General features: G+C 37.6%; 1 protein-coding gene across 1 annotated transcript in view; it reads right to left on the bottom strand.

Moving 5' to 3' along the window:
* The window catches only part of LOC128606937 (voltage-dependent calcium channel subunit alpha-2/delta-1), a 109,726-nt gene that overhangs the window by 36,868 nt on the left and 59,916 nt on the right, over positions 1 to 12,942 (bottom strand). The window contains exons 7-10 of the mRNA XM_053623501.1: positions 8,472 to 8,603; positions 5,203 to 5,272; positions 3,140 to 3,190; positions 2,858 to 2,957 (exon numbers count right to left, since the gene is read on the bottom strand). Coding sequence (XP_053479476.1) covers positions 2,858 to 2,957; positions 3,140 to 3,190; positions 5,203 to 5,272; positions 8,472 to 8,603 — 353 coding nt within the window. The remainder of the gene's footprint in view (positions 1 to 2,857; positions 2,958 to 3,139; positions 3,191 to 5,202; positions 5,273 to 8,471; positions 8,604 to 12,942) is intronic.

Below are 12,942 nucleotides of genomic sequence, written 5' to 3'. Positions count from 1 at the left end.
TCATGAGTTATAGCTGTTTGAGTAAATTATACTTGATTGACGTGTGGCAGCCATTATTTACAAATTTCAACATATTTTTGAGAATTATTGAGCTCACACTGCTGAGTAGTCTGCCACTAATTATGAAGATAGGCCAAAAATCCCAGGACTTGTTCACAAAAGTAGGTTTAGCATATTATGCAAATTAGCAAAAAAAAAAAAAATCTAAGTGGACAGAGGCTTTTTTTGAGGGAGAACCCAAGGAATGAGTGCTAAAAAAAGAATGCCCTATACCGCTACCATTAGGCCAATCAGGCCCATTTCAATTGCCTGAGTAGCGGGAGGGAGCACTACCTTACTTACATTTTTATTTATGTGTTTTTAATGTTGTTATTTAACTTTATTTAAGTTTCATTTCTCTATGGCTTACAGTTTGGTCTGTACAATTTGTTTTATAATAATAATATTTAATAATAATAATAATAATAATAATAATAATTACAAAGAAGAAGAAAGAAAGAAAGAAAGAAAGAAAATCCTAACAATTGCTATAGGCTTCCAGCACCTTTGGTGCTTGGACCCCTAATAATAATGTTAATCTGTATGCAAATTTTAACTTTTGAACTCAATCACACATTAAACAATGGTGGGAAGTAAGAATTCATTTGAGATGCAAAGTTGATATTGTAGTGTCTAATGATTTGAAACAGGAAAAGACCAAAGACTTTTCTCTGAAGAACACCATGGGAAAAGGGAAAAGGGGAAGTGGGGGGGGGGTGGATTGTTTACTTTTCAACAAGATAAACTGTATCTTGATAAACCATAAAGACTTATCTCTGAAGAACACCATAGGAAAAGGGAAAAAGGGAAGGGGGGGGGGGGGGGGGGGGGGGCTAGACTGTTTACTTTTCAAGGAAATAAACCATATCTTGGGAAAGTAAAAAGTAAACCAGTGAAGTGCTTCTGATTTTAATCATAAGACAAGGTTATAATTATACTCTATGAATTTGAATTGTATTGTTTCTGTATTTTCTCTATTGGTTCTCTACATATTCTGCAAATATCAAACATAATTATATACACGTATATAAAAGAAATCTGATCCTATGAGACAGAACACAAGCTCACATGATACTGCATGTGGCTCAACAGGTCACTGTGGCAAGCAAATAAAATATTCCCTTCCAATTTAGTTGACCAGGTGCTGCATTTGCACTCAGACACATGCTTGACAGTGCTGACAGTCAGCCAAATTCAGGACAGATGTGGGGTTCTGTGTCCATGCCAAGCCATAAAGCAGCAGACACTGACATCCAAGATCCCTGTTCTAGCTGGATAGCAGCTGTGCTTCTGAATGGTCAAATTAATCTACGGACATTTCACATGCTTGTTGTTATTTGGTTACATTTTAAAGCTTGGTAAGGCACCATGGTCAATAATACAGTCTACAATTTAAAATGCAGCTCTAATATATTTCCATAAAAAACGTGTTAACTGTTTATCCCTAATGTCTGTGAAGCCTACTGAGGATGTGTGTTCTCTCATATAGATAATTCCTCAAGTGTAATCAATTGGGGTCTTGTGTGATGGATGGATAATGGAGGGAGACCTTAAGGCCACTGAGGCTTCCAGACTGACATGGTGTCATCAGGCTGCCCCATCACTGAGAGCTAATGCTGTGAGTGATGAAATCTTCTGCAACAGCGCCTAATCCTTTGTCATATATCACAGCTTGAGCTCTGAACCTAAGATCTGAACCCAACACCCTACACCAGAGCCCTATATCCTTCACCAGAGCCCTACATCCTTTACCACAGCCCAACAACCTACAGCAGACAATCAACAATCTTCACTATATATGCATCTATAGACCTGCTGTAGAGCTCTATTAATTATCTTACACTAAAGGAAAAAAGCAAGCATCCAATTAACTCTCTGTCTACCTTCACACACACACACACACACACACACACAGACACACCACCTGTTCCTCTGTAATTCATCTCATCAATACTAAGCAAGCATGATCAACACAACTTGTCTGAGTTTACACACACACACACACACACACACACACACACACACACATGCACAGCTGACAAATCTCAGACAGCATACACTCTGTCAATGCACTGAAGCAGTAGTGCAAGAAGCAATCTTTCTAAAGTCCCAAGGAAAAAGAAGTTGGAAAAAAAAAACTATTCTTTTTGTAAAGCATATGAACTGAACATGACATTCGAACCTACAAATGTCATAATATCAGCTTGTCTAGTAAGGGTGTAAAATTCCCAATAAGCATGGCAGATCTGTCAGGTAATGACACTCTAGAAACTCTGGGAGAGTGTGTCGGACAGTGGCTGGGCTTCAGTGTAAATCAAAAGAGAAGGAAGTGTAGCTCTGATTAATACAGCAGAACTTTTCTCTGCTGTAGGCTGCCAAGTTTCTTTCAGTGAAATGATAGATGGGCATTTCCTCAGCTCACTCTGTGCCTGATCTCTCAGCATTCGCTTTCGCCGCCCACCTCCAATTCAGAACATCCACCTGCTGAAGCAGCCTTTTCATTAAGAGCTTGTTTTCAAGTGGCACGCTGAAGCCAGACCCATATTTCATTATTTCACCTCCATCCCTCACCTTGTCCTTCTCACAGAATCAGACACACCACACACATATACTTATGAATGCGTAACCATTTTTTTCTGATACACTGCAGAGTGTAATGTACTCCAACATACTCCTTCACAATCTAACATACCCTGACTTGAATTAGTCTTTTTTTTCCCCTAAGAAAAAAAAAAATCATATTATTCATCATATTTTTAAGTCTTTATCATGGACCTGCCAGATTTAACCATACACATACACTTGAACACACACTTACATTCACTACGTTGACATAGTCATCATCTGACAGAGTCTCCAGCATCTCACTGACGGATGTTCGGATGAGTTTCAGAGTTAATCCAGACACGCTTCCGCTCCTGAAACACATCGTTAGAGACATGACACCTGAATAACCGCATGTACACACACTTCAGCACCTGAGCACCATTCAGCCACCCACAGCCTCTGTAGAGGCAGACAAACAGGGGGAAAAAAGAGCAGATCCTCGTTCAAGTCATGGTCTGAGACAGAATAATGTACTAATATGAAACCCACTCACGCATCCACCAGAATGAGCATGTCCTTAGGTGAGGCAGCGCCCTGAACATACCTGAATAAAAACAACAGGTATAACACTTCAGTACTGACACCAAAGAAACACACATTTAGGTGTTAATACATGATTACACTTTAAAGTTACTAAGAAAACACATTATACATAACAAAATATGCATCTATTCTTTTAAAAACATGCAGGTTTAGGTTTTAAACATTTTGCCAAATTATATCACATTGAATTCAATTCACAATGTGGTTCTAACATTCTAACATATAAATACATTTTTTGTTACATATGTTACAGTATATCTTACTTTTATAAATGCAAATAAATCCTAACATTTCACAGCAGTTAAGTGCTACATATACTTAAAAAAGGGCAAAAACCTGAAATAGTAGTGACATTTTAGAATTACTTGTCAGAGCAAATACTACCCATTTTGAATCATGGTTTGGCCTAAACCATGTAAATACATCAAAGTGTTGGATAAGTAAAGAATAAAACCTGATGGGGTGGTGTGATGAGGCCCCAAATTTGCTCAATTATTATTATTTTTTAATGTTAATGAAAAACATGTATTTTTTGATTGTTTATAGTTGACATTGACTGTAATGTTGGAGAACATCCACAAAACATCTGATTATCACCTACTGTATATGTATATTGTGAAGAGATATAAGGTCTTTCGTTTTGTTTTCTCTTGAAGTTAGTATGACAGAAAAAAAACACACAGCTTTTTCATGTTACTGAGAAACCAGAATATACAGAGTCCTCTGTCCTGAAGATTATCCCATAGTGGAAAATTACAAAGTGCTAACACTGCTAACACTCCTTTTATAAACATCTCACGTCTCTCTTAAAGAACGATTCACCATGTTCCCAATTAGACATTTTAAAATTTGATTATTAAGAGGCACATATTATGTTGCGTGTCCACCAAGCAAGTCCCTGTGAACTTACTGTTGCTGTAGACATGATAACATATTAGAATGATAACATATACAGTATGGCATTTGGCAGATGCACTTATCCAGAGCGATTTACAGAAGTGCTTTGAAGTCTCTATCAATAAATACATCCTGATACTGGTTCACTAGGACAGGGACTAAGAAGACCATCAGTTTAAAAACTCTGTTGGGGAGGTAATATAGTAAAAAAAAAATCACACAAACAATGTATTATTATGTTCAATAAAGTGCTAATTTAAGTATTTCAGGAACAGGTAGGTCTTAAGACATCATTTGAAGACTGCCAGTAACTCATCTGTTTGGACATCTAGGGAAAGTTCATTCCACCACTTAGGTGCCAGAACAGAGAATGTATGTCTTCCTTGTACCCTAAGAGATGGTGGAAACAGTCAAGCAGTACTAGAGGATCAGAGCGAGAGCTACTAACAGAGCTGCTATTAAATGAATCAACACCAGGGGGAAAAAAGTACATTTAGCTCACCTCACTATTTTTGTTCCTAGAGTGATTTGCATGTTGTATGTAAGCAGAGTTTTCCTAGTTATTGTTCTTACTGTGTACTATCAGGTTTTCTAGCTAATTAGTGATTTATTTCCAGTGTTGTGGTTTACATTCTGTGACACATTTATTTTTGTTATCTCTTCGTTTAATTAGTGCTGTTCAGGGCTTTGTTTATATATTAAACAAAGATTTTTGGAAACTCACCTCCACGTCTCTATGTGGATGCTATAAGACTGTCAGATACATAGATCAGGGCTGCATAATACAGTATGTCAATTTTGTAATCACCACCGGCTTTTCAATTCTGGCTTTAGCAAAACTGATGTAGCAGAAGCCTGTAATATGCATATGAGAACTAATGAAACTGGTTTTGTTGTGTTTTATGAGCATTTTAATCATTCAGATAAAATGTTGGTGGCTTATGAATTACTGATTTTGATAAATCAGGGCTTATTTAACAGGCTCACCATTTTAAAGAAATTGACAGGCATATCCCAGGCACAATATATGACAATATAATTACAATGTACTACTTTTTCCATATTGTGCAGCCCTAACACTCATTCAAACAGAACTGTGAAAGTGTAAGTAGGTACCAGGGTCTGCGGCGGACGTCATATAGGTCAATTTTACTTGGCGTTTTCCTGGCATCCTTCCACGGAGAGGCTACATGTGAAAGGAGATTATTAAATGTTAAATTACTCAACAGGTAAAAATTAAACCTCTGTGACAAATTGATCATATAAGATTTTCTTTGTATAATGGGGATGCTGCACTGTGTAACACATAATCATTAATGAGCAGAAGTGCTCCTATCAGCAGGATTTAACATGTTAACATATTTCCTGCATAATAATGTTCCACATTAATATGCATGAGATGTGAAAATGAAGCTGAGAATAAATACATACAAGGACTAATGGTAGCATTTAGACATGGAGATGAATCTTTCTTCAAAACAGCATATATTAACATGCAAAATGCATAGTTTCTACAAAGATACAGAAGAGATCTCCAACATTTATATTGGAAATGATTACCAAATATTTTAATTAATTAATGAATTTTTAACATGGTGGAATAAAAGTAAGCAGATGGAGCTGAGTAATTACTGCCAGGCTAGTGGGTGTAAATTTCAACACACTGGTCTAAATAATAAAGAGCGGTATGTGTGTATGTGTGTGTGTGTGTGTGTGTGTGTGTGTGTGTGTGTGTGTGTACCTCAACAGAATTGCTGTCACTGAATATGTGCTGACGTCTGAAGTGCATGTTTATGATTGACAAGCTGATTGAGTGAATCTGACCTTTTTATTGCTTGTGAATCCTTGCAACTTCTATTAAAAGTACAGTAGTGTATATATATATATGTGTGTGTGTGTGTGTGCGTGTGTGTGTGCGTGTGTGTGCGCGTCATAGTAATGCGCTGTCAGATTTAATGAGGCTATGATTAATGAGTTGAACACACAGACACACACACACACACACAACACACACACACACCAAAATTAATGCGATAGGCCCACAATTTCTCTATCCCTCTAAAATAGCATTTACATTCTTAATACTTTAGACAAAGGTTTAAAATAGGAATGCACAATTTATATGCAGACTTTAAACTAAAGAGCCACTAATGGGGAACCTGAAAGTAATTGAAATTTGCTAAGTGCTTCATCAGTTCTCTACTCCATCATCATTAGAGTGCTGGGGTCTTTAGTGAGCTCTCTGCTGAGCTGATAGCACATAATTTAATAGTAAAATGTGTCATTTTAACCAGAACATTACATCATACAACATTACATCATATACACAAGTTAGACACGGCGAAACTGGGTTATTGATAGGATTGGTCCTCATGATGGCTGGTGGGAATATTATAAGCGAGGGTAAAAACTTGTTAATTTGCTGCTTAAAGTGTTTCAAGTCCATAATGCTCTACATGGCCTCTAAGCAGATACCAAATATATTAAACATTCATCCATCCATCCATTTAATGTACCGCTAATCCTACACAGGGTCATGGGGAGCCTGGAGACATAGATCAAATATAATGATAATAATAGTGAGTCTTTATTGATCACATATACAAATGCACAATGAAATTCTTTTCTTTGCATACCCCAGCATGTTAGGAAGCTCGGGTCAGGGCGCAGGATCAGCCATGCTACAGCACCCCTGGAGCAGAGAGGGTTAAGGGCCTTGCTCAAGGGCCCAACAGCTTGGCAGTGCTGGGGCTTGAATCCCTGACCTTCCGATCAGTAACCCGGAGCCTTAACCACCAAGCCACCACTGACCCTAGACACCGTATTGTAATCTATGTGATTACAAAATTTTGTTAAGTAATCTATATGACATTTGCACAAATAACAAATGTCAATCAATCTGATGTGGATGCCAGAATTAAACATTTCTTTGAAAGGCAGAGGAGGCTTAGTCTTGCTGTCACATTTGTACCAACCGACGCTGCCCACATGATGTAAAGTGTCTCACTATTATGAAACGGGAGGTGAAGCAGAAGCAGGTGCAGATCAGCATCTTTATTTACAAACAACAGTCAAAATACAGAAAATGTGGTCGATGCTGGACAAGATCATCAAGGTTAAACACAAGCTAAAGTCGGGGCATAGAACGAGAGCAGGACTCGAAAATAAGACCTCTTAGCATGCGTAACACATTCACCACTACATTCAGGTATACATATAATACTGCGTGAAGTACACAGTAACACAAGGACTTTATATAGCAAACATAATCAAGCTGGAACACAGACAGCTGGGGCAAATAAAGACACACCCTTGAACATCAACCAATGGTTGAACAGAAGGAGAGCCAAAACCAAAACAAAGGCACATGTCCGTATACACAAGTTCAGTCTCGTGCACGCGCGCGATTTTATTTGATGAATATACCCATGAATGGGTATAGTGTAAATGCATAAGTCCAGATTCTATATGCTGTGAACTATGTACAAGATCACAACCTACAACATACACATTTTTGCAAAGTTTTATTGTACATGTGGTCAAAAAATAAAGAGGACTCTTGCTACATTGCCGTCAAATGCATTAATGGAGTAAAAAGATGTCACTTAGCTGAACGTAATGGAGGTTAGGATGGATGCAAATGCAGATAAGAGTTTTATTAAAGAGAGGCAGGCAGACAAATCCAAAACGTGAGACAATACTGTGGTTAAAAAACAGATCAGGCAAACGGGCATAAACGAGGCAAAACAGGAATCGAGGGCGAGAACAAGATCAAAACTATAACAAATGAACTGAGAAACAAAAGCTTGGTATACAGAAAACTCACGTAATACTTCGCAAAGAGTAAAGAATGCATTGAAAGTCCTTTTAAACTGTGGTGTGATTGTGCTGTGAATTGGATGCAGGTGTGCATGATTAGAATGAAGGTGAGTGTTCTGGGAATCGCGGTCCATGGCGGCCATGTTTGTAGGCCGCAGTGCAGGATGGGAAATGTAGTCACTGGTTTGCTGTGATATGACAAAAGCGTGGGGTATTACATTAAAGGTCATGCATGCTTCATACACATGCTGTTTACTGTGTGCATTCTGTGTGAATTCTAAGCAACACAAACTAAACCAGCGCCTAGTTAGAGTCTTCATTAAATGTTTCTGAACACGTTTTCCTAAATGGGGTCTATAACTTTTTCCTCTATATGGCTGGTGTGTAAATAAGATGCTGTCATCATGAACAGACACATAGAAATACCCACCCTGACCACCTCAACACCCCCCCAGAAAAAACAAACAAACAACAATAACAACAACAACACACGCGCACACACACACACACACACACACACACACACACACACACACACACAGGTACAGACACTTAAAAAAGCATACCAGGATAGTAGCGAGCCAGTCCTGTAGCGCTGCCAAACACTTGCCAGAGTAAAGTCGGGTCTTCCTCCTTGTTCTTCTTGAAAACATCCTCCAGTGCTTCAGTCCAGTTCAGTTCATTTAACACAATGGTGGCTAGAGACAAACACATGCACAAGGTTTTACATTTCTATAGCATCCATTTAAAAAATTAATCAATCAGACAGTAAATGCTTTCTGCTTTCTGTCCTGAAAATTTTCCTGTGTCTGAAAAGATAAACTTCTAAAAAAAAATAGATTTACCTTTCACTGTTACACAGTGCTGACACTGGAGTCTCCTTGCAAAAATGCTAAATAAACATTTCCTCACCATTTCAACAATTATACACATTCTTAAAGCCATTTATGTGTAATGACCTCCATACAAGCACCTATGAATTAGCTGTTACTATAAAAATAAGATAATTTAACATTTAACTTGCTGTCCATGCTGCTATTATGGAAAATACAGCAAATCAACATTTTCTGACCAATTAGAATCAAGAAGTAAATGCCAATGTGGTTCATAAAGTATTCCATAACTGACATGCATTTGGTCAGAACGTTTAGAAAATGTGTGTTTTATTAGAAAAAGCAGATCACAGGATCTTAAAGTGGTTTCTTTGCCTTAAGCCATATTTGGATTCGATTAGTTTATCAGGGGGACATCTGTAATAAATTTTTTTACACATCTCCTCAGTGATAAAAATCTCACAGCAACAAAAGGACAACAGGAGCTGTAAGTTTCCTCCTTGGAGACTCATCAGGAATGACAGCATTTTGAAGTCTCCAAAGACCTCCCAGCTGTACTCATCATACTTCAAGCTGTCCAACAATGTCCTGACACTGTTGTAATCCTCTTTGAGGTCAGAAACAGACTTTATGTGAATGAAAAGATCAAATTCACCCATTTTCTCAGTGAAAATAGATACATTTCAAAATACCAATGAGCTGGTCACAAAAGCAAAGTTTGAGGGGAATAACAGACATTTTCTATAATTTTCTGGAATAGGCAACTAGGAAATAACACTACCTAGAAAAAAAAAAAAAAATTAAACATTTGTTACATAGTGTTATTAGACCGGTGAGTTTGGCAACAAAAAACTGTAGGTAAATTGGCCTGTAATTTTCTCAGAGGAAGACAGAGGAAGACACTGACATTTTGGTTGATTGGGAGGGTAATAAATTCACAAAGTATGGAATTAAATTTGTGACAAAGGTATTGAACATAAGTTTTCAAGAAACGAACAAACATATACAACAGAGAGAAGAGAGGGAGAAGAAAAACACTCTGAAATAATCTAAGAAAAGTCTTCAAATAATCTAAAAAAAAAAAAATAGTCATATCAAACTATTTGAAGTAAACTACTTCAAATATTAATTACGAACTAATATACTGACGAAGTAAGTAAATTCCACTACAACGTACAAACAATACTCATCCAGAACCAAAATTCACGCCACTGTACACGGCAAACGTAAACGTGCGGAGCATAAACAAAAACTTTGAAAGATTACACGAAAACTTTGAAAGCGTAAACAAAACGTTTGAAAACGTAAATGAAAACTCTGACAGCGCATTCATAAACCATGATTAGCACAAACAAAGCTTAGAAAGCTGTTAGCAAAGAATGCTGTTTGTTTGAAGACAATGTTAAATTTTTGCCACCGAGCCCACTGTTTTCAGTTTCGGAGTATTTTTCTTCTTTCTCATTGTATATTTTTGTTCACTTCTTGAAAAGTTACGTTCAATACTTTATAATACACAAATGTAATTCCATAATAAAGGACCACCTGTAAAATAAGAAATTACCCCAGGACTCCATGCAAACTTAATTCCGTCCAGATAGGGCTTTAGAATACGAACATGAAAATTCTAATTTTGTACTGATCGTCATAGGTCACAAACACTTGAAGTTAGCAGGAAAAAAAAATACTTTCATAAAGGTACAAGTGCTTCCACTTTCATTCTTTTGATTGTTTTATTATTTATCACAATAAGTGACTGGTTCACACATTTTTATTTATTTATTTATTTTGACTGAGATGGTCACCACACTTCCACTCACAAAGGCTGTTATTCTCAGAATGAGTCACTGAATTAGTGAAAAAGGGAAAAAGATAGAGAGGTGTAAGTTACACTTAGTGTGTGAGAGTGTGAACAGGATAATTCTGCATTATCCACACAGGGCTCTTACAGCTCTGGCTGCGCAAACTTGCTGATCGGCTTTATTGAATCAACAGCGCAGGAACCATGGAAACCTATAATCATCTTATCAAATCTCTTATCTCTCTGAAAAGGCCATGTGCTGACAGGCTTGCTGGAAGTGCTGCTAAGGAACACACTCATTGGAGAGGGAAAATGGCCTATGTGTCAACATTAAATCTAATGAACCATGCAAAATTCAGTGTTGGAGTCGCAATAACAATTTATTTTCATAGACTGGCCGAGGATGTGAAAGATACGAGCGGGGTTTGCTATGATGTATGAATCTTTTTGGCTTTTAAGCACCAGGGAAACTCGATCATAGAGCAAATATGTTGGATAAATCAGCTCAGAAACGAGGTTGCATGGCATATAGGGGGTGTGCTTGAAATGATAAGTGTGTTTAAAGTTCATATGCACAAAAGCAAACAATCATCAACATCAGAATACATACAGAATCTCAAAGATGTTTTACTGAAATTACAGTGTGTTGCAGAAGGAAGGTTCTTATTGTTTATTGTTGCCACTTTATAAACTCACTTTATACCCATTAAATTCCATTTCCCTTTTTGCTCTCTTGTCCTCCAGGAGAAAACCATTTCCTGTGGTTGTTTCAGTGAGTGTTGTCTCTCTTAATGATGGGGGGATTTTGTTGATTCTTTAGACCGTGGCAGTGCTAGCCCACACACTCGTTCTCTCCCCTAAACGACGTGCCACTTTATCCTAGAAAATCCAATTTTCTCCCCTGCAGGAGCCCTGGCACTGAGCTATTTCACTGTGTGTGTGTGTAACCGGGTTCGATGTATGTACATGGCTTTGAATGTTCTTAGATTAGAATCACTATCCTCTCAGGCTCTGATTGACATCTGGCAACAACCTTTAAAGCCCAAGTAGACAATAAACACACGCACACACACACACACACACACACACACAGTCCTTCCTCTTTTTTATGCATGTGCAAGCAGCATGCTGCTCTTTCTTTCTTTTTCCCTCTCTCTCTCTCACTCACACACACAGGCACACACACACACTCTTAAAAACAATTAACTTTACCCTCGTGCTTGAATGTTTGCCATCTTTTCCCATTTACTCTCTGAAAAAGCAAGATGTCTGCCTCAGACACATGCCTCATTCTACACACACCTCTTCCTGACCCAAGGTCAGCCTGTTGCCAATACTGGCACAATTACACCTCGCACTCGTACACTATTGCTTTCTCACACTTTGCATTCCTTATATAACTTGTTGAGTCTATTTTATTTGCAGTCCTGGCAATGTTAGTACTTGTGCATGCATCTACTGTATGTTTTACAAGCTGGAGAGGTTGAATTGCATATGCTCTGGGACAAATTAAGTAGCAGGGAACCACGTTAGTAAATAATTATACTTGGCAGCTCATCAATAATTTACAATAGTTCATGCAATAGTTCATTACATATGTGCTGATAATACAGTAATATGATATTCAACTGGTGTAGCAAAGTCATCACTGTATGGTCCCTTTGCTCTTTCCATTCCTCCAAAAGCCTTTAGATGGACAATAGATAGTTCTATAATGCTTTTTCCTTAATTGCATTATTTTATAAGAATTCGATTATTTTGACCTGGGCCACAAACAGTATATTACGCATAAATGCATAACGTTATGAATAATGAGTGGTTTCAGCCTCTAAAAGCAATTTTACAGGATGTATTTATCACATCATTTATGACTTTGTGCATTAGCTACTTAACCTGAGGAGCATGTGTTTTAATGTAACTCAATAGCTTCCATAATGTGAAGGCTAATTATTATTATTATTTTACTTATTCATATCCAGAGAATGAGGCCTGAAGTCATCTTTTGCAAATGAATACTTATGCATTTTAAAGTCCCATGAAATCAAAATTGAAGGTTTGTGGCTTTTAGTATGAATATGCAAGCCTTATTATCTAAGGTTATCCATAAGCTAGTGTGCTCCAAAAGAATGACAAAATTAGCATTTACAAGATATATGCATTCAAAATTTACAGACTCTCTCTCTACCACCAATACGGATCAACAATTTTGATGACATAATTTTGCACTTTGGCTTCTCATCAGATTTTCTGTCCAATCAAATGCTCTCTACAATCTGAAGTGTCCCGCCCCCAACAGTTGTAAGTTTCCTGGCTGTGAGGTAAGCTAAACACTATTGGCTATTTAAAAAGGGGAAGGGGCCACCGGATATGTACCGCTCTGACTTCCTGTTTCAGTGGAAATTATGT

This window comes from Ictalurus furcatus, chromosome 4 (assembly GCF_023375685.1).
Source record: "Ictalurus furcatus strain D&B chromosome 4, Billie_1.0, whole genome shotgun sequence".
Classification (NCBI taxonomy): Eukaryota; Metazoa; Chordata; class Actinopteri; order Siluriformes; family Ictaluridae; genus Ictalurus; species Ictalurus furcatus.
Note: the sequence above shows the minus strand (reverse complement) of the source record. Positions and strands in the feature narration are given on the sequence as shown.